This window comes from Melospiza georgiana, chromosome 5, assembly GCF_028018845.1.
Source record: "Melospiza georgiana isolate bMelGeo1 chromosome 5, bMelGeo1.pri, whole genome shotgun sequence".
NCBI classification, from domain to species: Eukaryota; Metazoa; Chordata; class Aves; order Passeriformes; family Passerellidae; genus Melospiza; species Melospiza georgiana.
In genome coordinates this window covers 9,273,901-9,299,309 of record NC_080434.1, presented here as the reverse complement: position 1 = coordinate 9,299,309, position 25,409 = coordinate 9,273,901, and the positions used below count along the sequence as shown (strand labels likewise).

General features: G+C 39.6%; 1 protein-coding gene across 2 annotated transcripts in view; it reads right to left on the bottom strand.

Annotated features, from left to right (window-relative positions):
• Positions 1-24,076, bottom strand: part of SH3RF1 (SH3 domain containing ring finger 1) — an 81,679-nt gene extending 57,603 nt beyond the window's left edge. The window contains exons 1-2 of one of the 2 annotated variants that reach the window (XM_058025007.1): positions 24,008-24,076; positions 22,225-22,713 (exon numbers count right to left, since the gene is read on the bottom strand). In XM_058025007.1, coding sequence (XP_057880990.1) covers positions 22,225-22,611 — 387 coding nt within the window. In that variant the 5' untranslated portion in view covers positions 22,612-22,713; positions 24,008-24,076. Of the gene's footprint in view, positions 1-22,224; positions 22,714-23,670; positions 23,727-24,007 lie in introns of those variants that run through there. The other variant, XM_058025008.1, reaches the window with a different exon arrangement.
• Between the last annotated feature and the right edge of the window lie 1,333 nt (positions 24,077-25,409).

Below are 25,409 nucleotides of genomic sequence, written 5' to 3'. Positions count from 1 at the left end.
ATTCCATTCCTGCAGGAGTATTTGAACTACTGTCTTCAGGGAAAAAATTCAAACAGCCTCCCACGTACTCACCAAAACTCAGGGTTAAGAGCAGCTTTAATCTTTTAGATGCAACAGTGAAAATCTGCAGCCACTTCAGAGGAGAAGCAGTCAGCAGTCTAACAGTGAGTGTCTTCTCCAGAGCCCAGCTGCTGGCAGCACACAAACCTGCTCTGCCATGAGTTTCCTTGCTGGAAAACTGTTTAGCATTTCAATGCTGGAACATAATAATGTGAGTCACTCTATTTAAAGCATGGTTTCATTTCAGATTAAAAGGGGGAAAAATCATTTTACATTTTGCAATTACAGTCCTAAATTTTACGTTCATATGTGATCATTTAGCATTAGATATGACAGGCCTTAGTGCTTAAAAAAATATTATAAATTCATCCTGCACAACTCAGCCTGTGAGGTAAGTTATACACCATCTATCAGACAAACAGCAATTCCAATCATATTTAGTGTAATTTAAACACCACTCAATTTTTCAACTGCATTAGCTATAGACAGTTTATACAGTTTTCTCATTAAAATGTACCATCTATTCTAACTACATATAATGAAGGTTTCTGGCTAACACCAGATGACAAATGTAAACTAAAACTACAAGAATATCTAATTAATAAGAACTGGAAAACAATAAAATCAACTTCAGTTTGCCTTACTCTTTTACTAAAACAGGCACTTTTTAAAAATTAAAACACTGGAGAGAAGTAAAGATTAAATTTACTGTGTCACAAGATTTTACTTATACAGTATACTTATAATAGCCAATAAATTGAAACTTGAAAAAATAATAGAAAAAGTCTATGTATTTTAGACCTTCTCACTACCTGTCTCCAAAAGGCACAAAACAGGTCTGCTTTTAAAGATCAAGATGATAACATCATACATACATGATAGATCATACACTTTCCCCATATTTCAATAAAAATAAGAAAAAAACCCTCTAAATATTTAGATTTCTTAATTTAAAAGTGATATTTACCTTAAAAAATGTAGTCAGATGTAGTAGCCATTGAAAAAGTTGTGCATTTTGGTTATTATGGGGCTTTATTTCAAGTAGCAAATCCACTTAAAAAAATATCCTCAGTTTTTGACAAAAATACTGGATGCCACAGTTCATGGCTTACATTTGCTGTATCAACATTTGCCCAAAACAGCCCAAAACATGTTATACTATTCCTATTTTAGATAATTGCAGTAACTCTTAACAGCATGAGATGCTAACAGATTTCAAACAAGAAGCACAAAACCTCTGAATTTTAACAGTTGGGACTATTAGTAGCACCAAAAAATGCTACTTCTCTGATCACTTAAACAAGATTTCACAGGATGTTTAACATCACGCTCTAAAATGATGCATACACACTGAATTTTAGCAAGCATCATACTACAGAATTTTTCCAACTAGGATGCTAATGTACACAATTGGTTAATTCAACTCTTTCTACTCCACATGATAAGGCTTTCTACACTTAACCTCCAGATTTCACTAATTAGCCCAAAGTAAAGCATTGAGCTCTGTGGGGATATCATGCTTATTAACAATCAATTCAAGGATAGCTAGACTTCAAAAGAAGCATCATGCTAAAGAGAAAAAAGTCCTACTGGTGTACTTGGTAGAAAACCAGGCAGAAGAAAGCTATAAAATACCACAAATCTTAGGAAACATTCATTATAAAGTGAAATTCAACAACAAAATTTTACAAAACATGAAGCAATTAAACAGAAGTTTGATTTTATTCTAATATGCACTATAACACAGAAAACCTAATGTTGAAACTATAGTTACTATACTTCACTCACAGGATGCTCTGTGATGATTTAGTATGCACTTCTCTAAGCTTTTATCCATCTCAGCAGAGCAAACTGAAACACACATGTATCTAAGGTTTTAAAAGCTACATTATAAGATCGCATAATGCAAGTAATTAAGGACTGCACATGAAAAAGACTAAAGCCAAGACTCTATGCTAGTTTAATTACATCTTTCTGAAGTGAATACTCAACTGTGTATTACTAAAGCTGCATACATACAGCTAGAATAAGGAAAAGACCATTTTTTTGTTTACTGAATGCATAATAAAAATACTTAAACCTTAATTTAAAAGAAAAAATCACAAACACAGCATGCTACACAGGTAAACTAGTTTATGCTAAAAAAAAATCTGATTTATATTCCTGTAATCTACATGGAAATTGTAACCAATTTTGCCAAGATTTGTCTAGGTTCTTTTAATATTCTGTTTGGGAATACAAAAATTTCATTGGGAAATTTCTATTCATTCCATTTTGTCAGCACAATGATTTGCATTCCAACAAGTGTGTAGATACAATCTTTAAAAACTAATTTATGAGTAAGCAACCTTAATTTCTTTATTACAGAGTTGAAGAGCAACATAGATAATTTTAATAATACCACACAATATTCTAGTGCAAATGCCATCACTATGCAGTACTGCCGTGTTTGAGATTTCTTATCATACCCACAAAGTGAGTATGATCTAAATGTGTTAGAAACCAAATGTTTTGTAAGTGCACAAATGATACATGCTCATTTCATTTAAAAAAAGAGAGATATGCAGGGAAAGAAAAAAACACAATAGAGAACAGACCCGCATCACTCATTACTTAAAAAAATTATTTTTTAAAAGTCAAATTAGGCCTCAAAATACAGTTAGATATATCATGTCCAAAATACAATTAGATATATCATGTCCAAAATACAGTTAGATATATCATGTTCAAAAAACAGCTCTGCTTGCTGCTACTAGCTAACTCATAGCCATGCAAGTCCACTACTGAAATCAGTAATCTGTAATTTCCATAAGAAACCGTAGAATCACAGAATGCTTTGGGTTACAGGAGACCTTCAAGATCACTTACCTACAACCCTTTTGCCAAGGGCAGGGACACCTTCCAGTAGACCAGATTGCTCACAGCCCCATCCCAACCTGTCCCTGAACGCTTCCAGGGCTGGGTCATCTGCAGCTTTTCTGGGCAACCCATTCCAGTGTCTCACTCCCTCACAGCAGAGAATTTTTCCTAATATCTAATGTAAATTGACCTTCTTCCACTCTGAAGCCACTCCCCCAGTCCTATCACTTCACATCCTTGTAAAAAGTCCCTCTCCATCTCTCTTGCAGGCTCCCTTCAGGTACTGGAAGGTTGCTCTAAGGTCTCCCTGGAGCCATCTCTTCTTCAGAGTGAACAACTACAATTCTCTCAGCTTGTCTTTACAGGAAAGGTCTTTTAGCCCTCTGATCATAAAAAAATAAATACCTGCTTGTGTAAAACAGTACTACTTTTAATCCTTGTCTCAGGTATGGTAATTTTCTGCTAAAAGTTTAGCATGAAACAAATCATATTTAATGTATTGAATAAGTGAAAAATAATTTGCTTTGGCAAGCCTTCTGTAAATTACAACAACTGACTTACCTAGTTTCCTAAGCTAGAGAACTGCATTATTTCTACTTTAGGCTACATGGATGATTCCTCTATCCAATATCTAAATGAAGCACAGAATGATTTCTGACTCCCCTTAATCTTAGGTACCAAGTAAATAAGCAGTGGACAATTTTTTTTAAAGGAAAAAAATATTATTACATTAATTTCACAGATCAAGGACGAAAGACTAACTCAAGCTCTCTGGAAGACATTACTACAGCATCTAAAATGTTATTGCTTCTATTTTCTACTCCACTTTCCTGCTGAAGATTACAGTCCATTTGGCAAGGACAATAGGAAAAAACCCCACGTGCTAGCTTATGAGCAGGCACAGTTCATAACCTGCCCATTAGCCTAAGCTGACTTTATCAGTAACCTTCAGCAGAAGACAGAAGTGATAACAGTTGGAATTGCTACAGATAAACCTATCAAAGATCATGATTCAGCACAAAATGATCTGCCCAATGTCATATATTCAGCTTAAGAGCTGGAACTTAACAGTAGCTTACAGTCATAGCTAAAAGACAGCTCTCATTACCGCACTTTATTACTGAGGGCAAAAAATGAAGTTCCTGAATTCATCTCATAAATTTCAGGTTTTTTCTGAGTGCTTTCTGTCCTTCCTTCTTTTCTATAATGTCCAACTCTACCCAAGCCTACAAAGAGATAGAAAATCTCCACAGCTTCCTAAGAATATTCTCTCTTGCAATATAGAAATTTTTAAAATTCACATACTGTAATATTTTCATATGGCTGAGCTGGGAAGGAACCTTGACCACAAGAACCTGAACTGAAAAAATATTTCTAGATTTGGTCTAGAATATTGATGCAAGCCCATCTCTTTCAGCATATTCAGCTGGAGTTTATTCTTTTACCCATTGTAGTATGCTTATTTTGCTTTCTTTTAAAATTCATCAGAGATACCTTGCATATGGCTAAAGACTTTTGTGCCCAATGAAAAATTTCACTTTTTACTGACTTTGTATCTATTCCAATACTATTATAGCATAATTTTAGCATGCTGCACCAATGGCACTTAAAATGCTCACAATATTGACCATTTGAAGCAATTTCACTTTTGAGAAATTAAGGAGAAAAGACCACCCTTCATGCTGATTTGGAGGCATCTGTTGTAAAATAATACTAAATGTAGCTGACCTTCTTGAATCTGAGATGCATAGTAGCCCTGGTAGTTGTTTTACTCTCTTCTCCATTTTCTACTGACCTTTTCCAACTGACTCAAATAACTGTGTTTCTTCTCCTGCCATGGCCTGCACGAGAGTAGAAATGACTTAGGGCTCTTCAGCCTGTAGCTGGGTGGACAGTGCCCACTTCCCACAAACAAGAGCGGAAAAGTCTACAGCCCGACATAGAGAATAAAAGGCCTATGTATTTTGGGAAGTACTCAAGACTGGGTAGGGGGTTTTTGCTGTTGTAATTTTAATTGACTGTCCTATTTTAAGGGAGTTTTTTGTTTTTGAAGAAAAAACAACTTCTGAAGGAATCCTCAAAGTAATCATTTCACTCTAGAGAGGATTGCATACTGTGAATACCAGTGAACACCAGTGAACTAGTCTTCTGCAGTTCAGGACTAGTTTCACTCAGCTGTGAAGAGGCAGGATTTCAGACACTTACTATTTTTCAGAGGTACCTATGGGCTACCTGCAGTGGACCCCTGTGGAATACCAGTCACTGGGAAACCAAAATCACAGTTCATGTATGTGATCAGAGCTGCAGTATCTAGCATCTTAACAGTCACGTCTTTGCCAGTCTAGCAAAAGACGGTAAGAATATAAACACAATTGGGTCGGAGGGAAAAGAATTGATGTTGCCCCACCAACAGTAAAAACAGATTTCTGCAGAAGAGTCTTATGGGACACATACACTTGCTGCTGCAAAAAATATGCCTAAAATTAGTTTCAGAAACTAGCATTTAAATTAAGATCTCTCACAAGTAATTGTCATGGAAAGCACACTGAATTTCAACAAGAGCAAGTGTGAGGCGAAGATTCCATTAATAAACCTTATCATTAAATCTATTATGATTAAGTCTACACTCACAAAGGCTACTGCTTATTAACAGATCTTTCTCATCGTAGCAACATATTAGCTTAAGAGATAGATGAACAGCTTATTTTTACTGTTAAAATGCTGGAGGCTAAATTTAGTTTTTGACAGTGACAGCAGCTCTGATGTGCCTTGGTGGCACATTTCATTGCTATGTTATCTCTACAAACTGGAAAATCCAAACACTGAAAGCACACACAGGAAAATGCTGGTGGATATGCTTAGCATTTAACAGTCTTGTCTATTCAAGGATGATTCACTTCAGAGAAGCTTCCAGCACAATGTCACTTGGAATAAGAATTTCTCCTAATTTTGTCGGCCTTGGACTAAGCAGAATCCAAAGCAGAGCAGTGATGTAAGCTAGACTCCAATGTTTTGGGTCCCACCTCCAGCCAAGAACAGGCTGGGCCATGCACTGGTAATAACCTTGGCAGCACTCTCCTGTGCTTCCAGCACTGCCAATACTAATGAAACAAAACCAGACGCAAGAGGTTCCTTAGAAACTTTGTGTTAATGCTGCCTGGCTGGAACTATCTCTAATGCTTGTACTAATTATCCCTGAGTAGATTAGACCACAGAGTGCCAAGCCAGTCCAGCAGTCCTTTCTGTCCACACTGTGCTGGGTGGCTGCATTTCCAAATTCAAAATTATATTAAATGGTTCACACCAACAGAAATTGCAACAAAGCCATGAGTTTAAAAATCATTATAGCTACCTTAAGACAATCATCGCTGATGCACCCTGATTACAAGAGATTAAAAATACATAAACTCAAGGAATACATAAAAGTAATTCACATATATAAAAAATAATCAAGTGATAAATTAAAAAGTAGAAGGCAAGCAGTAAAACACACCCATGAAAACCCTAGTTTTCCATTTTATTTGAAGTATTGCACAGAGTAAATGGAGAATGTGCAAAGGGAACAAAGGGATGGTTTCTACACACCAGTAGTTCAGCTTTGTAGTGCCAACATTTTATATGGCCCGTTAAAGGCTCTTTTATTCCCTCATGTGCATGCATCAAGTAGAACAGTTATTCTTCATTAGAGCCATGATGAGTATGTACTTGTACTTCTCAATAATACTACGTCTGTAGTGCCTCAGTTGTTCTCTCTCCTTGGAGGTAGAAGACTGAGGTTCTACTTTACTTTTTCAAAAAAGAAACACAGTAATATTACACTGCTCAGCGATTCTTCTCAAATACAGATTTACTAAGCTTTCAAACATTTTGTGCAGTAACATAAAGCACACAAAATGTAATCTTTTTTCTTTTCTGCCACTTAGAAAGAAGCTACTTGAATAGGAAAAAGGCTAGATGGTGTGCAAGGTCATATGAAAAACTGAAGTCCACATACATCTCAATGTACTTTGATATTAGTATTTGGTACTAGTATTAAGGGAATAACAGTAAACTAAAATTAGTGCTTTTGTTATTTTTTCCTTCAAATTTAATAGCAGTCATATAATGCCCACAGGATCACAGAGATACAGTGCACCTGAACATAATATTCAAAGTTACGTATGCTTCTAATGCTGCCATTTTAAAAGCAATTTAACTTGTAAAACAACCCTTTTATTTATGATTTGCCAAATATTAGTTTCTTTCAAAACAATAATGCTCCAACATCTGAAAGCTTATCCCAACAGGTACTATTTTCTCATAAAAACAGAAGTCAGAAACAAACAACTTTCTCCTAAATTAACCTCATCTTTACATGAGGAAAATGAGAAGAGAAATATCACAGCTAAGCCAACACAAACAGCAACATGTTATGTTCCCCATCTGATAGTCAAAAAGTGAGGAAAACCACACTTAGAGCCATGGTTAATTAAGTGCTTCCTAGACAAAATATGCAATCAGAATAATTTTATCTCATCAAATTATTCACTGTGGATACAACCAAAGAGACTAGGAAAAAAAAAAGAAAAAAGGTTCTATTTCCATAAAAAGCATCATTCATACCTGCAATACATGATCCAACACGGCATGAGCTCTAACCACCAAACCACAGACATCTTGGCATGGATTTCCTCTAACCTCTACTGGAGCACTGAAAACGATGACAAAACAATTCTCCAGCTCAATGACCCCAGCACTCGCCTGGGATGTGAACAGTTGGGTTTTAATCCTTTTTCCAGCGAATATTTTATTTTCACAGAGCGGAACAACTTCAGTTGTTCCCCTTTAGAAAGGGGGCCAAAAGTCTACATAATTAAGCCACTACAATCACTGGTACCAATCTTCACAGCATATTAAAAATGAACCAAAGGCTGACTTACCTTAATTAAGGTGATTCACTTAATGCAGATTTAAGCCATACTGACAAAATGACAAAGCAGAGAAAACATGGGACTTCTACATCCAGTACAACTTTTTTCAATGTTTTTTTGAAAACATTGTATGCAAAGACAAACAAAAATCAGACAGATCAAGCACAAAATATCTGTTAGCCCTCAATCTAAACAGCTAGCCAACATTCCTAGGTCCTTGCTGACTCACCTTCATTAGAAAGACAAAATGAAATTCAAAATAATACTTACCAAGAATATTAATAAAATCATGATTTTATCCAAAACTAACATGACCAAGAAACAGCATCCTTTGCAATTTTTTTGGTGCTATCAGAAATTACTGTGCTCCCTAGAGTGTCATCTATTGCCTTGGTGGTTCATGCAAAGCTCTGATGCATTTCTTCCTTCTTGTTAACACTCTCTCAAAAATTCCATTTCTCTTCAGGCATGCACCAATGACCTAGCTCTGCTATTTATGGTCAATTTTATCAGTCTTCATAGAGTAGTCTTCCCTGTTCCAGACTTATTCTGCTTAAGCAGCAGCTTTATTGTTTCAGCTACCAAAGGAACACTAAGACCAGTGTCCCCCTAATGAAGGATATCTACTGCACTTACTGATTTTTACCAGATCTGTTTTTATGGAAGCCATTAACACTCTTCTGTATTCCAACAGAATATTTTCCAATGTATATTTTAATAGCTAAGTTCAAAACTACAATTTTATTTCTATAGTTACAAGATCTTGAAAAATATAAACATAGCCAGTGTTTACGTAAGACCACTTTGGACAGCTTTCATCCATTAAATTTTATATGCTGAACAGACAAAAGAAATCTGCAAGAAGTATTCTTGTTTCACAACACAGAACAAATCAAATGCTATTTCATGCACCAAGTACCTCTACTAAGATATTCAAATTAATTTATCCTAAATAAAAATCAACTACCTTGTCCAAAAAGAAAGCACATTTTGGCATCTAATGGTATGTTCAGCCTAAATTTCAATAATTAGAATCCACACCCAAAACCAGACCTCTGTGGTAATGACAAAGCTCCAACAATTTGGTGTTAAATTTGGTCTTCTTTTGCCAAAGCAAAGGGTTTTCCTTAAGTTAAAAAAGCCACATCTCACAAAAATTTCATTGCCTCTACTTCTTCCCCAAACATGAAGCATGCAGAAAGAATATGAATCTCAGGTTTTAAACATATTTATGCATTCAAGTCTAGAGAACTAGTGCATAACTTGATTTTGGTTTATATGAAATCTTAAAAAATTTTACTTATGTTCTAGTTTTGAGCACCAGAAGTACTTGACTTCCCAAGAATTAGATGGTGTTCCCAGGAAGATGCAGGGTGCTAGCCTTACAGTGCAAATAGCAGTAGTTAGAAGAGAGAGCAAGATATTTCCTAAATGAAATTGCAGCCAGTGTCCAGATCTGAGGGTTAAGATATCTGTTTAAGCACAAGGAAGAGTTCTCTGACATCACAAGGTATCTTACACAATCAAAACTTACTAATTCCTGAGAGCAACAACTTGAAGGTTGGCTTGAAACACAGAATGTGGAATCCCGGAACACTTTGTTTTCCATTTACAATTGGTGAGACTATGCTGTGGTTACTGCATACTGGGCTAAAAGGTTTTTCAAGCTGTAAGACATGCCTGACTACAATGACCAAGTTAGTGTGGTTTGATTCAGATAAATTACCTTGAACTTCAAACCTCCTAGGTGCAACTGGCTTCAATCTGACAGTATCTAAGTGAAGCAGCACTGAAATCCCTTGTAAGAAGAAGAAAAATTTCATACATTCAGAGATTTCTTCCAGGGACTGTACCTCTGAAGATTGGAAGTCCATATCTTCCATGACTGCAAGTACAAAACTGTCTCTAAAATAATTTTATTTCTTTTTTAACCATTTCTAATATAAGCTCTTACTGTGAACTGAGCAGTACACTACAGACAAAAATATACACCCACCTAGGCAACCACAGCCTACAAACCCCAAGAAAACAGGCACAAACTTCATCCACCTATCTATCTCAGTAACTCATGTAACTCCCAACAACATCAAAAAATAAGGAACTGTGTGGTAGAGCCTAACTGCACACATTTCAAAATCTCTAAAAGGAATAAGGATGCCATATTACATAAAGTTTTACTCAGAGAATATTTTTAAAATGGCACTTTTTACGTAAAATTCTGATTGCTGCAGGGAAAAAACAGAACAAATGCTTCCTGACACGTGAGCTGGTTTAACTCATACCCCCAGTTTCCTTGGATTCTTTTAAAGAAAACTCAGAAAATTTGAAACCAGTATCATACTTCAAAACAAAAAAGTCTATCAAACACTATACATGCAATTAGGAATATTCTTTATTTAACTGTTTAAGACATAGTATTTAGTATTTTATTTTTAAATGGAAAACCCACACCACCTGTGTATGGACTGCAGAGGATAATCAGTTTCTCTTCTACACCATTTAAAATAAATTTTTATGTCTTCCATGCTGTTCCATTAAATGGTAGGGTGATAAAAAACAAACAGGAAAGCATAAATGACATCAGTTCCTGTTGCAAGCAACACAATTCTGAATTGAATATATGAAAAAGTATGATTTCCTGAGAAAAGAGCATAAACCCACAACAGGAGCTGAAGTTTCCTTGACCCTAATGTTTCTTTCTGGGTCCAGAGGTTTCAGTACAAGAAAATAAACATTTATTGAAATTTTAAACTACCTTGGGAACCCATTTCCAGAAACAGCCCACTAGTTATTCTAGTTCTGCACTGAAAATCCAATTCCCTTATTAGTTAAAGTAAACAAAATCTCCCTTACACAAACCAATATATTTTGAAACCATAGTTCTGGAAAGATAGTTCTTTTAAAATTATTGCAGAAAGGTGAGCTGCTCCAAGAGATTGAAAACATACTGAAAACATTTCATTGTTTTTCTTGGAGAACATGTACCATAAAATCCATTTGTCTTATCACGACTGAATTCAAAATAATAGATGGCGACCATGCTCTGTAATGCCAGCATGGTGTTTAAATCCTTATTTTCCTTTATTACTAACTGAAGGAATAGACAAAGGACTTAGGAAATATGGAAGTAAGATGAAAGAAAATGCCATCAAATCAAAACAGGCACAGATTATGTTTATTTTTTCTTCATTCTTTGAGAATCTTTTTGAATTTCCCATCAATTCCTAGGACACTAGCCCCCCTTTTTGTATGTTCTTTTTGAGTTCGTTTCATGAAATATAGAATTTGCAGCTTTATTGGTTCTATAAGAACAATGAGAATACATTGTTAGTAGTAAAATAGACATTTTCAGAATCCTGTGAAGAATCTTAAAGTCCTTGAGGGAGATGGCAGAAGTAATCTTCAAAGCTCTGAATGGAAGTTCTTCGACCATTTTGTAACTGTACTAGTCTAAATGTCACATAATATATGACCCACCATTACAAAATAAACAATGAAAAATAAAATACACAGTATTGAAATACACACACATACGGAAGGAAACGAGATGGCATGTGAGTCAACACATTTACATTTCTTTCTCACCTCTTGTCTAGCCAACACCTCCATAGCAACTTTTCTATTTTGGTGCTCTCCAAAACCTTCTTCAAACATCAAGCTACCTCTTCAGCTTGCTCCTGCAGCACTTCCCCCTCACCAAGTCTCTAATTCAATTCCAGTGAGCCAAGAGTCATTTGCTTGATCCCATTTCCTCTCTAGTATTTTATCTAATTGGTTTATTGCTATGTTCCAAGCCTATCACCACAGTTTGTTTTCTTTCAGAACCACTGTTCCTCTTCCTTCCTTATTACTTGACCATTTGGGTCTTTATCACCCATCATATTGAAATTTCTCTGCTTTTCAGCCATCTCCTCCCAGAAGCCTTCTCCCTCTCTTTCAATGAGATAAGTGATTGCTTTCATGCCTCAAGCAGAGATGTGTGTTCAGCTCTTCTGCCACCCTCTCCAACTCCTGGACTTGCTTTGAATCCTACATCGGAACAAGTTCTCCAGGGAAGTGGTAGAATCACCATTCCTGGAAGTGTTCAAAAAATAAGTAGATGTGGCACTTCATTATATGGTTTAGTGGTCATAGTGATATTCAGTCAAAAGTTTGACTTGATGATCTTGGAGGACTTTTCTAACATTAATGATTCTATGATCCACTTCCTCTGTTCCTACTCTGGCGCTGTGTGAACATGTCTGGCAGGAATCCTCCTGTTAGGCTGAATTCTTCCACTACATATGGCTCTTTTTAAATTCCTCCAATTCCACTACCTCAGGAGTTATGCCCAGAAAAGAGACACAGCTTTAGTTCAGTAGTGTTAGAAGAGTGAAAACTGAACAGAAGCAATATGCAGACTGCAGTGGTGGCCATGGCCACACTATCAACATAATCTTCTTTGTGGTCTTTAAATTCTAGACCCCTGATTGCCCGAAAGATTTGCAAAAATAGCTTGTGAAACAACCATAAGAAGATTTTAATCTGCATATGCACAATAGCAAGGAAACAAAACTGCTATTTTTGTCTACCTTACTCTATATTTAAAATTTAACCTAATTTTATTGGGTTGCAAACCAGGAATTAATGCATTTTTAAAAAATCCTTTATTCACTCTTCCTCCCCTCAAACAAAATGATAGTCATTTCAACTTTTTCCTCAAGTGGTAAGTACTAGTGGTTATGCATTTGCTGAATGGAAATTCAGATCAGCATTTCTCAACTTTAAAATCTATCTGTCTTCTGCAAGATTATCTATTCATCTGCTTATTGACTATCCCTGCCCTGCTTAGTCCCAAGACCTAAGAGGATTACAGAACCTGGTGGCAAGGCTGAAGGCTTGTTAACTTAATAAGGCTGTGGATTTAAAACTGTGTTAAATTAAACAGGTTTTGAAAATGGCTTAAGTCTGCTAGAGTGGATAAGATTTAAGAGTCTCCTTTCTTTATCTAGCTCCTGAGAAAGACCATGTGAGATAGAAGGGCACTGGCACACATGAACAAGTGAAGGTCCACGAGACATTGATTTTCTTTTAGCAAGCTCTTAGCTTCAGAATAAAAGTTTCTTCACTACTCAGGGGCACTTTACCACAGTGCAGTGAACTCAACTTTACTGGATTTGTTTAAAATAAGCTTCTAGAACAGCTATGCCCTATATATGCCAACTCAGATTGTCATCTGATTATCCTTGACTATTTTCCATTTTAACACTTTTAAAAGTCAGAAGTGCTTAATTCTTACCCATTTTTAATACAAATAAAACAAAGACTATAATCTAAAGGGCTAAGACAGCATACCAAAAAAGAATAATTGAAGAGACATGCTCCAAATTATTCAGTATTGATGTTCTGTCACCCCTGTGCAAGTAAGACTACGTTCCTTCTCTTGGGTTCAGCAGCTTGACAGTCTGGAGGAAATGCATACTTTTGTCTTTAATCAGAGCTTTCAAAAGCTTGTCTTGTAGAACTGTGGTTCACACAAGGTAAAACAGTGGTTCAGTTCTTTAAAAAGCTTTCAATGCACATGTATATTTTGAAAGCTTAGATGCTGAAAAGAGAAAGTCAAGAGAGGTAATATGCAATCTTTCCTTTACAAGAAGAGGAAAGCAGAGTTATCTCATCTTTCTGCAACACTAATGCCATGAAATAAAATCAGTTTTATTTACAAAGAAATGCTAAAGACTGAGGAGCACTTCAGGTGTGACGAAATCCAACAGGACACTTGATGCCAGGCTTATCTTCTGAACAGCACTGGCAGCAGTCCTCCACTTCAGAGAGGAGGAGAATGTTATCTGTATTAATATTTAAACAGCACTGAAATGCTTACCTTTGATCAAAATGCATTTATGATTAATAGCATACTTCCCAGCTAGAAACTAGAAAATTATACTTTGCACATTTACAGAATATAAAAATGGACTATCTAAAATTTGACTCTGAAAAATCAAGAAAGGTAGAAAGAACAGGTAAACACCAGAGCAGAGCTTTTAGTTCAATTAAAAACAAACAAAACCCAAACAGAAGTTCACACCATATTCAAAAAATGAGATGTAGAAGGCCAAGCATATGAGCAATATTTCAAACAGAATTCCTGTGTGAGAGGGATGGTGCACAACAGAATCTTGTCCTCATTTGTAGGAGATCAGACACATCCTTGCAGGTTCTGGCTTTTTAATACTTGAAAAATTAAGTGCTTATGCTGGGGGAGGGAGGGGCAGGGGGTAGAGGAGTTTAATCTAGAGCAAAATAAGAGGGGAACAAAGACCTAGACAAGATATTACTTAAAATTCTTAAGTGTTTATACTCTTACACTACAAAAACTTTATTTGGACAATAAATCTCATACTGGGAGCCACAAGTGCAAAATGAGATCCACAACCCTAAGCTTCTAAGGGTACAGCAGATTGCTCATAAACACACCACAGCTGACTTTGATGTACCTAGCAGGCTCAGATTCTGAGACACTTTGGGCAACAGTGTCCATAAATGGAACATTGACTTCTGTGTTTCACTCTTCCTTCAACTGGAGAATCCAAATCTGCAGGTTTCCAGGCAACATTGAATGACATTTTAAAGATACATATATAAGCATCACATGTCTAAAGAATTAAAAATACTGGACTTGATTTCCCTCTTTGGAGTGATTTCCCTTCTCTCCAGAGCATGTTTCTGAGTCCCAACAATTTCCTGACATTTTACAGGATGCAAATGTGAAAACAGACTTAACCAATTGCCAGTGTGCTGACCAGCTGGGGTTCTGCACCCAAACTGCATGGCAACTCTGGCAATATCCATGGGAAAGGGATGAGGTGCTCAGTGCAGCAAAGCTCTAAGCTCCCAGCGTTCAGCTTGACTGCCAAAGGACAGTTCTATCATCTTCCCCTCTACACCTAAGAGAGATAAGGAGTGCAGAAAGAGCACTTGGGTGCGTGACCATCCCACCTCAGGACCACTTGCTTTCTAAAACTAATCCAGCTCACCTCACAGCAGCAATTCTCAGTCCAAAAAAAAAAAAAAACAAACCCAAAAACCTGCTCCCCAAAAAGACTGATTTAGTGATGTGAAAAGTGAAGGATTTGATCTAGTTCAACTGACTCAAGAATTCACTGCTGATTTTCCAAGACAAGTTTTTCTGTCTAACACAGAGGGACCAACAGGAAATGAGGTTTAACAGATGCACACTTTTCCTCTGTCAAGGCAGTAACAAGGTGTATGCATGAACAGGGCTGACCAGTTGATATTTCAGCTTTAATTACTGAGACCCACTCTTGCCCACACTAGAATGAGGATATAGTCAGTGATTTAAAGGAGGAGAAGAAAAGGAAAAAGCAAAAAGAAAGAATAATCCCAGGAGGCTAGGCAATACAGTAATATTAACTTACACTTTATGCTCTTCATGTATTTGGCAGATCTTAGTTGAATATACTACAAGGTTGTACATAATCCACATACCTCTATAGAAAATTTTCTTTCTTATTGTTTATTTTTTGTTCCTTATGTCTGACACAGTCATGGACAAATGGGACACAAGAGGTAAGAAAACTAGATGTTTTCTTTTTCTTGGAAGTGGTACAGTAAAATCAGAGGCAGGAGATTGTTTGAATAAAGGACAACAATGGAGCCAAAGAAAAGACCAAGGAAGGTGTTAAGCATATCATAGGGAGAAGGCCAAATGCACTGCAAGGGGAAGTTCACCAAAAGAAAGACAAACAACTGATCATAACAAGTTTCCAGTTTTATTATCACAGCTGCAGTTAAAAGCTTTCTGTTTTCTGCAGTTCCTATCCATGCACTAAACACGGAAGTTCCATTAAAAACCATTTCACTCAGTTAAAGGAGAGGGGAGAAGGATTTCTACCTGATGCCATCCCAACCAGCTCTTCATACCGAGCATGATGCCACCAAATGCATTGCAGACAGCCAGACACTACGCACAGAGACACACACCACTACTGACTGACTTTTCTAACCAGATCCTGGACCCCCTATGTAAAACAATTTTGTTGGTATTTGATTTTTTTGCTAATATGAGAAAAAATTCAAGGATTTTTATTCTCTCGAAAAAAAATGCTTCCCTTCACAAGCCCATTAAAAGTAATGGCTTGAGATTTCCCTTTTTATGCAAAAGTTTAAATTTTCTGAATGATCAAAGCTTTTTGAGCAGAGCAACTCACTGGTCACATTAAAGTGGAGGAAAAAAAGACACCATTTCATGTAGGTGGTTTTAAACAAATCTACATAAATGGAGGAATATTAAACTGGAAAATGAAGGGAAATAGAGACAGCTCTCTCTTCCACATGAAGACAAAAAATAAAAGATTGTAAACAAATTAAAGAGGGATTTCAGATTTCAGTATCACATGTAAATAATGTGGACTTTTTAGTTTATAGATCAGTTTACTTCAAAACCTAATTGTTTTCTAAAAAAGGAGATTACACTAGTTTGACCGCTATTTTATCAAGCAGATTAATGTTAATTGGCAGGTTCAAGATAGCTATGCAGGTTCAAAGTATGGAATTAAACATTTCTGCATTATCAACACAATTTACACTGGATATTCTCTTCTTCTTCTTTTCAAAACAGACTCAAATCTACACACCAGTGTGCCAGTTAGATGCAGATTTCCCTAGCTGAAGGGTGGACTATGACTTCCGCAGATGTTTCAAGTGTCTGGCTTCTCCTCACTGAGGTATTCATGTGACTTCCTATTAAACATCCAAACAAAATTAAATCCTTTTAACAATGTGACACTAAGCATTGCACCGTCTTTGAGACAGGAAATGGATTATGAACAGTTCTCCAGTAATGTGGAAGTCAATGATTTAGAGTTAACAGCAGGATATACTGACCTCAACTGAGACTGTGGAACCATTGTAAAACAACCACAGATACATCCAATATTTTAAAAAAGTCAGTGTCTGCCCTGGAGAGCATAAAGTCTAAATAGTGAGTCACACAAAGAAAGTACTATCAGTCATATCTGCAGATGGGAAACAGAGGCACAAAGAGCTTTGAGTGACTCTGTGCAAGGTCATAAAGGATGTCTGTAGCAAAGCCAGGAACTGAGCCCGGAAGCTCTCAATGCCTTTGGATACAGAGACAGTTCTTCCTTTTGCTTATCCTCCTTCTCTACCTAATTATTTATCTCTGAAAGGGAACACACAAACACCAGGACAGTCAGTCTCTTTTCTTTCATATTTATGATCTCCATTAAATTTTCTCTAGTTTCACATAGGATACAACAGTGTTACACAGAACTAATTAAAACTGTACAAGAAAGTGTAAACATAAAAGCAGAATCTGGTATCTCAGCAAGCATGACACGAAACAAAAGCATGCGTATATGATTTGCAAAGACTTCACAAAATATTTTGTAATGATCACTCCAGAGCGTGAATAGGTGTCTATCTCCAGATTCTCAAATATTACCTAGGAAATTCCCCCCATTCCTTCTTCTTTCCCCAGATTTATATGCTGAGCATGATGCCATATGGTATGGAATAACCTTTTGGTTGGGGGGGGGTCAGCTAAAAATCAGGTACCATCAAGCAATGATTCTCCAGCCTATGATCACAAATAACAGTCATGAAGCCAACTGCATTAGCCACTGTTTTTTGCACATTTCTACAACTGCTTTTTCCTTTAAATGGGTATACTTGACAATCTGATCTATTATGACAATGGGAGCCTCCTCTAAGAGTACTCGTCCAGCAGACTTTTACTGATACAATTCTTTGTGTTATTGTATTCCACTAACTCTTGTTCCAACATGATTTAAACATCTGTTCCAATCTACACCTGTTGCTATGCACGGCGATCCCCATATTTATTTACAATAATGTAATAAAGTTATTGATCCATGAATGCACATTCTTCATCCTATTGTTATCTTCTAGTCTAAAAGGTTTCTTTGGATATTTAAGTTCTGCCAGGATCTTCATAGTCCAGCAAGCACCATCACTACAAAAGCAGCAGTTGTTTTGTCTCCTGTCAGAATTTTGCAACATGCTCAACAGCCAAATTGTGAGAGGTGCACTCTGAGCTCTCCTCTCCAGGGTGCTTAGGATAAAAGAAAATGGATTGCTTACATCATCCATTGAGTCTGAGAGAGAAGCCCAACCTGCTTAAATCCACACAGACCAGAAGGTGGCCCACTGTCCCTATTGCCCCAAGATGTGTGGCAAGGTCAAACACCACGGCTTCGGGAGGAAAACCTGCTCCATTTATTTTCCCTTCTGCCATTACAACTGTTTCAGCAGTTCCCAGGCAAGCCTACTGGATCACAAATGACAACTGCCGCAGCAGTAGAGATACAGGAATTTAAAATTTTAGTATTGCTTTCCTTGTTAAACAACCATGAAAATGGATGCATGGATTTACATGATACAGCAAGAATTAGCAGAAACTCATGAAACAATGTCCTGTTAGTGAGTCCTTCTTTCCTCTTCAGTGTAAAAGAATTTATCACAAACAACTCAGATGCTCAGATACTAGTGGCTCTAGCCCCCTTTAACACCTAAAGGAGCATTTTCCAATAGTCTGTAATGATTCTTTTCCCTCATTTCAAGTCGACTTCACTGAGAATGCTATCTCCAGAGTTTCTAGGGGCTTTCCAGAATAAAAATAACCAAAAAGAGAAAAGCTTCAGGACTTTCACATTGCACTGTAACATTTCTTGATAAGGTTTTCCACTGACATACAGTGGAATATATTCAAATTGGATGTGTGACCATCCCATCTCAGGACCACTTGCTTACAACATTACACCATCAATTCTTACTCAGCATAAGCATCAACTGCATCAGGAATGCCCAACTTTTGAGCTATTCATGCTTTTCTCTTGTTAATGGAGGTCATTTGTATTCTTCTTTTAGCTCTTCCTGCCTACATTTGGTCCACAAAATAGCTGAAAACCTTATTACAAAATATTTCCAACAGCGATGAGGTTTCAGACTAGACAACTCTCCTCTGGGTTCTGTGGAAAAGAAACCCCAACTTCAGAAAGTTGGTCTATAAACAAACTAGAAGGAGACTTGGTATGTCTTAGGCAAATACAAATTCCAAGGAAAAGTTAAGCATGGATCATCTTAAATCTGTCCAGGAGAGAACAGCTCTCCAACATCCAGCAACCCACGCACACAGCAACATGTAAAACTCCTGCAGTAAGTATATCCTTGTAGAACTGCCATAAGGAACTTAGGATAATTCTTGTTTGACATACTCTGTGAAAATGAAAAAATTAATAACATGAGCATAAACATAAAAGGATGGACCCTAACATTTTTGAATGCTCTTTTGAAGGAAACAAGGCTCATGTGATCATGCAGTCCCTCAGCAGTCCAACTTGCTCCTGATGACCAGCTGCAAGCAGATTTGACAGCAGGCTGGGGCTCTTACAGCTCTTCCAAGCTGTCAACCTACCTGAAGGTTTTCACTTGAAAACAAGTAGAAAAGCATTAAATTTGCATCTTTACCAGAGAGGAAGCTGCAGTATGTATATAACTGTTGTCCCTGGCAAGCTGGCTGCCTGGGACAGAACTGCTGGGCACACAGCAAACACAAGTTTCCCATCAGGTGCAGTCTGACCAGTACCAGAGAAAGGCACAGGGGGCTTTGTACATCAAAACAGCAGGGGGACAAAATAGGTTAACAACTTGCACAGAGAAATTGCCATTGTTACAGGAGTGAAAGCTTAGAGAGGTTACAGAAATAAGTTACTCTGGTGGGGGACATACTAGGCACAAGATTTGTTAATCCCCACCACCCACCCAGCTCCATTAGTTTTAAGACTCAAGGAACCATTTGTTTGTTTATTGCCATGTGTCACCACATACATACAGAGAATGCAATATAGTGTGCAATTACAGGGCTGGCCACTCCACAGTCATTGACACAGTTCAGGAAATCACACTGCAGTACACGCTGTATTAACCTTTTCTGAAAATTATGGCATTCTCTGAAAGGGCATTTATGAGCTTAGTATTACTTCAGGGTATAAGCAGAATGTTTATGACTTGACAGACTTCATCCACATTCACTTCATTTAATATAACAGCAACTTTCATTTACTAGTTCCCCTTCAGCAAAATTAGTTTAGGAAATCTGACTCTGCCACTCATCTAGAAACAGATTTTCCTCATCAATTCCCAGGGAGGAACTGTATTTGCAAGCATCTTTATGTTAGAGTTAGCAAAACAAACACGGCATTCATTTCAACACTGTCCATTAAAGTGGCATTTTGCTTTCTGGACTGTTTTTTTTTTTTTCCAAACCACTTTTCATATAGAAAACAGAAAAGTAGCTCATATCTCCACCTTCTTATCCATCAAAGTTGGTTCATGTTCTTAAAGGTACTGGCTTCCTAGTAAAAAAGGCTCTGGACAAAGTGGACAAATGATGACATCATCATCATCTTTCCCTGTCTCCCAAAGGAAAGAAGGCACAAGAATGCCTGTGAAACTCCAAAACTAAAGATGGAATAAGACTTACTGTAGAACACTAAAAACTATCACTGATATACAATGAGTATCGGTTACTGCATGAGGAATGCATGTGGTCACAGTTTTAGTGGCACACAGTACAGGATAAGCTGAAGCAACCTTCCATGTGTTATCACTTTCTACTCTGCACAACATCTGGAAATGCAAATGTTGCAAACAGGATATTATAGAACATAAAAAAAAAAAAAAGAGATAAAATATTCAATATTCAAGTTATTTTGTCTAACAAGGCTTTGAGAAACTCTGAACTGCAGTCTTTCGTGCACAGCACCGTACTGGAAACCTTTTTGGAGGAGAAGCAGTCTCTGAAAATACAGTTATTTACAGAGGTCAACACAAAAATATATAAACAAATTATAAGGGTTTTTTGTTTTAAGTTGAAGAGCATTTGCAAATGCAAGGAATCATGATAAACACCTTAAAGTTCTGGAGAAGACCAGACTGGTTTTGATATTCCTGATGCTTCTTTGTATTACTTTTTAAGGATTCTACGTTCTGGAAAGAAAACTCACCAAAACCACAAAAACAAACCACTAACAGAAAAACCCCACAGATCACCTTCTCACCAATTAATGTATATACAAAACAAAACTCATTAGCAGGAAGTGAGTTGATAATTATAATTTCCATATTCTAAAGTAAAGAACCAATGAGATCTCTAGCAAGCAGAGAAAGCAATATCAACTAGTGGAAAATCAACTGTATTTTAAATCCTTATGTTAGAGGATAAACTTAAAAGGTGTATCCAAGATCTTTTGGAGAGATTCCAACCATGTCAAGTACATCTGAGGAAAATCAGTGTTAGGCTTCCTTCACTGGGTAAGTAAACTAAATAATTTAGATACCCTTCAAAATAAAGACTAGTCCTGCCAAAAATAGGTTCAAGTCCTCTTCTTGAAGCTCCTTAAGACATTTCATAAAAATCTAATAAACTCCACAAGACAGAAACCACCTAAACCATTCAGAAACTCCACTTCACACACAGGAACTCAAACAAACTGGGCAGCAAAACCTTTCAGAGAAGCTGTCTTGCTTAGTCATTAGATAAAACAGAGCAAGGTCTGTCATCTCATAAAATTACATTCCCTGACACAGGTTCTAGAATGAATAATCATAAATGAGGCTACTGAGTGTTGATTATAAGGTATGACAGAGTCTACAGGTTGCATAGCTCTTAGGAAGGAACTAGAGTATATAAAGAAGGCAATGTCTTCCCATCATGGTACATACAACTTACAAATTCCCTAAAAAAATACTTGAGGAAAAACTAATAAAGAAATTATGAGGACTAAGAGTACAACTTAGCAGACTGCAGAAATTAAAAAATTTCTTTTTGAAGGAAAGAAAGTAAAAATTTGGATACTTAGAAGCCAGCGGCAAAACTTCTCTGCTCATGTTTAACATTTGTTATGTCTAACTTAAAGGAAATTCACTGGTTGTAAGAATCATTTGAGAAAGTGCACAAGCCAAAATGAAATCTCTAGTCTTGCAGTTGACAAACTAAAAACAATACCAAATGTCCTTCACAAGGTCTCTATCCTTAACAATAACTTAACTCAAGGTTTCCACATAAGTTACCTTGCTCTAGTTGACTATCTTTGAATTGGACAGTTAAGGATTTCTTCTTCTTACCTCAAAAACTGAGAGTTTCAGTTAGGAAGCATTATTAATATTTATGCAACATTAAACCAACACTGATAGGAACACCAACATGCGTTGCAAGACACTACAGATATTCTCCAAATTACATTGTTTTGCTGTATTAACTATCTGACTGCCCTTATCCCAAAGCAGAGGCCATCAACCATTCTGGAAAAGCCAAGAATGCAACAGAACACCGTCACCACGTGGTACTTACCCTAACAGGAGGGCTCCGAGCTTGCACCCTTTGCTGCTGTCCAGCTTGGGAGCTCTGCAGGTCCTTGGACGCGCAGTTGGCTCCAGCGGTGACGGGGACCCTCAGCGCGTTGGTGCCGGCAGTGCCACCGCCGGCGCTGGGTTTGCGGGGCCTCTGTTTGATGCCATCCAGGAGCCTCACCAGCAAAATATTGCTGGGGAGCTCGTCAACACCGCAGTCCACTAGAGTCCGGCACTCGGGACAGCGCAGCTCGCTGCGGGAGCTCACGATGCCCAGCAGGCAGCGCTTACAAAACGTGTGCTGGCAAGGCAAGACTTTCGCAGAAGCATCAAGGCGCTCTAAGCAAACAGGACACTCCAACAGATCCAGCAGAGCTGATTCATCCATTTTCCTTGGATTATTTAACCAAAAAACAAATCTTTGCAGAATTCGTGTGTTTTGAGCACTGCAAGGGTATCATGTTACATCCATTCCTCTTCTGACTGTGCTCTAAAATTTTTTGAGGGAAAACGGCATTAATAAGCTGGAAAAAGTCAGCAAAACCATTTTATATGATGATGTTCATACAAAGAGCAAAATAGGAGACCACTAGACTAATTAAATAAATGAAACACAAATACAGTAATAGCAATTGACATCAATGTATCTATTTATTTAAAATATTTTAACAAATGCTAACAGCTAAGGCTTTTAAACTCAAGTCCCCATAAATTTCAGTCAGAGTGGTTTTATTTACTCAAATTATTCTAGAACAAAGAGCTACCCCCAGTACAGCAGTACTAATAAAGCTTACTTTTCATAGTTCTTAATACATCAGTCTCTCTGAACATCTGAGATTAGCTTTCTTTCACAACAAGATGACAAAGGTGACTCCAACGGGGTCCAAAACCACACAGCCTACACCAAGGGGAATTACATTTATGCTAACACTAAACCAACAGTGAACTACGTTTCTACCCTTTCTATGAAAACTACTGCAGCACATTACACAGCTCAGCCTTAAAAACAGCCTCCAGCTCACAGGGTTTTAAGCTCACCGCAAGCACTGACAAGAGGGTTCATTACAGTGCCGCCTTAAAGAAGCGCTTCAAAAACTATCGCGAAGTGATTTACAGCAGGAAGTGCTACTGCCATATCGTTAGGACAACACGAGCCCTGCGTATGCAGCCACAGAGGCAGGGGTGAGCCCCCGGCCAGCTCCAGCCTATGTAGCGACGGGGTGGCAAAGGGAGAGGGAAAAAAAAAAAAACCCAAACACCACTAAAGAGCCCCTCTAAAAAAAAAACATTCTGCGAGAAGTCACACCAGGATGCTTCGCGGGCAGAAAAAGGCTCGCTGACCTCGGCAGTGCCCAGCGCCGGGCGAAGTTGAGCGCCTCCCGCCAGCCCCCGCAGCCGCCTGCGGGAGCGGCGCCCCCGGCTCCCCGGGCGCCCGTCCCGCACCTACCTGCTCTCGGGCTCTGCGCCCGGACCGCCTCCCCGATCCACTGCTTTATATTCCCCTGCTCCCCGGGGGAACAGCCACCCGCAGGCGGGCGGACACCGCGGCGGCGGCGCGCAGGGGTCCCTGCGGGGACACGGGGCGAGCGGGGACGGCTCCCCGGGAGGCGGGGGCGGGCGGGGGGCACGGCGCTGTCACCCCGCCCCAAGGCGCTGGGCACAGGGAGGGAGGGGTCGGGCCCGCGGCCCCTCCGCCGCACCGCGCCGAGTCGCCCCTCGGGGAGCGCAGGGGTCCCGGGGGAGCTCGAGCGCCGCCCCCTCCCCGTCCCTCACCCGGCTCTCACCGTGTGGCCGCGCCGCCCCCGCTTTGTTCCCGTGAGGAGCCGCCGCCGCCGGCCCCAGCGCTGCCTCTCCCGCCGCGGCAGCGCCGAGACTCCCGTGCCCTCCCCGCCCGGCCGCGCAGGGGCCGCTGACGCGAGGCGCGGCACCGCCCCGCCCGGCACCGCCCCGCCGAGGGGCCGCGGGCAGGGAGCGGGGGCGGGCCCGGCGGGTGCCCAGCGGCAGCACCGCCCCTCGCGGGCGGGGACGGGGCGCGGGGCCGCGTCCTCCCCGCCATCCGCACCTCGCTGGGTGCCTCGGGCCGTGGCTGGGGTGGTGGGAGGGCGCAGGCGGCTTCCCGGGACGGGAGGAGCAGGCGCTTCCCCCTGCCTGTGCCTTGGGGGCAGCCCGGACGGGCACCTGGGGCTGCCACCCGTCTTCCTGGGGGCGGCGGTGGCGAACGAGGAAGAGGGACGGAGGGAGGGAACGAGGGTGGGTGGTCGCTCGCTCGCTCCTTGCAGGGCTGCCCCCGCTCGCTGTCTGTGGTGAGTCGTACCCGGAGCTCCGGCCTGCGGCTGCCAGGCCCCACAGAAGGAGGAGCCGCGGTGCCCGGAGCCCGTGGCGGCCCGCCCAAGGAGGCTCCTCAGGCTGGGCGGGCTTGTGCGGGGCGGGGGACCCTCCCTGAGCCTCCCCCGGCGGTGCGGCCGCGGCTCCCGGCGCCTCGGGGGGGACGCGGGGAGGCCGCGTGGTTCCCGCTCCGGGGCTCCGGGGCCGCCGTGCTGGGCACGGGCCGGGAAGGAGACGGGGCTGCCGGGTCACGTCCATCGCTGCCCTCGGGTGCGGCTCTGCTCCCTCGGGCCCTTGCAGAACGCTTGTGGTGAGGTCATGGGCATGGTCAGTGCTGGACTTGGCAGCGCTGGATTAACAGTTGGACTCGCTGATCTTGGAGGTCTGTTCCAAACTAGACAGTTTTGTGATGAGACTGCTTAATTAAATAAATGATGCCAGAAAATTGGTGAGTGCCTCTCTTCACACACTCCCCCCACACACAACCACACACCTCTGTATTCAGGATATGATGCACTAGCTTGTGGGGTGTTTTGTGTGAGATACTTCTCTGCAAGACTGTGGGAATGAAGGAGGAAGTAAACCCTAAGATACATACAAATTAGCATAAATCAAAAAGAAGTTAAAGCCTGTTCTTTTTAAATGAAATGCGACCCCTTGTCTATGGGTGATGAAAAAGTAGACGAATGTTTAAGTTCCAGGTATCATGCCAACTGCAACTCAAAAAAGAAAGCAATCCAAAAGTTTGTGTGTAGCTCTAGCTTTCAAGTTGACCCTAAGAAATGGTATGAAACTGTCAGGGGAGGTTTAGGTTGGATATTAGGGAAAATTTCTTCACCCAGAGGGTGGTTGGGCATTGGA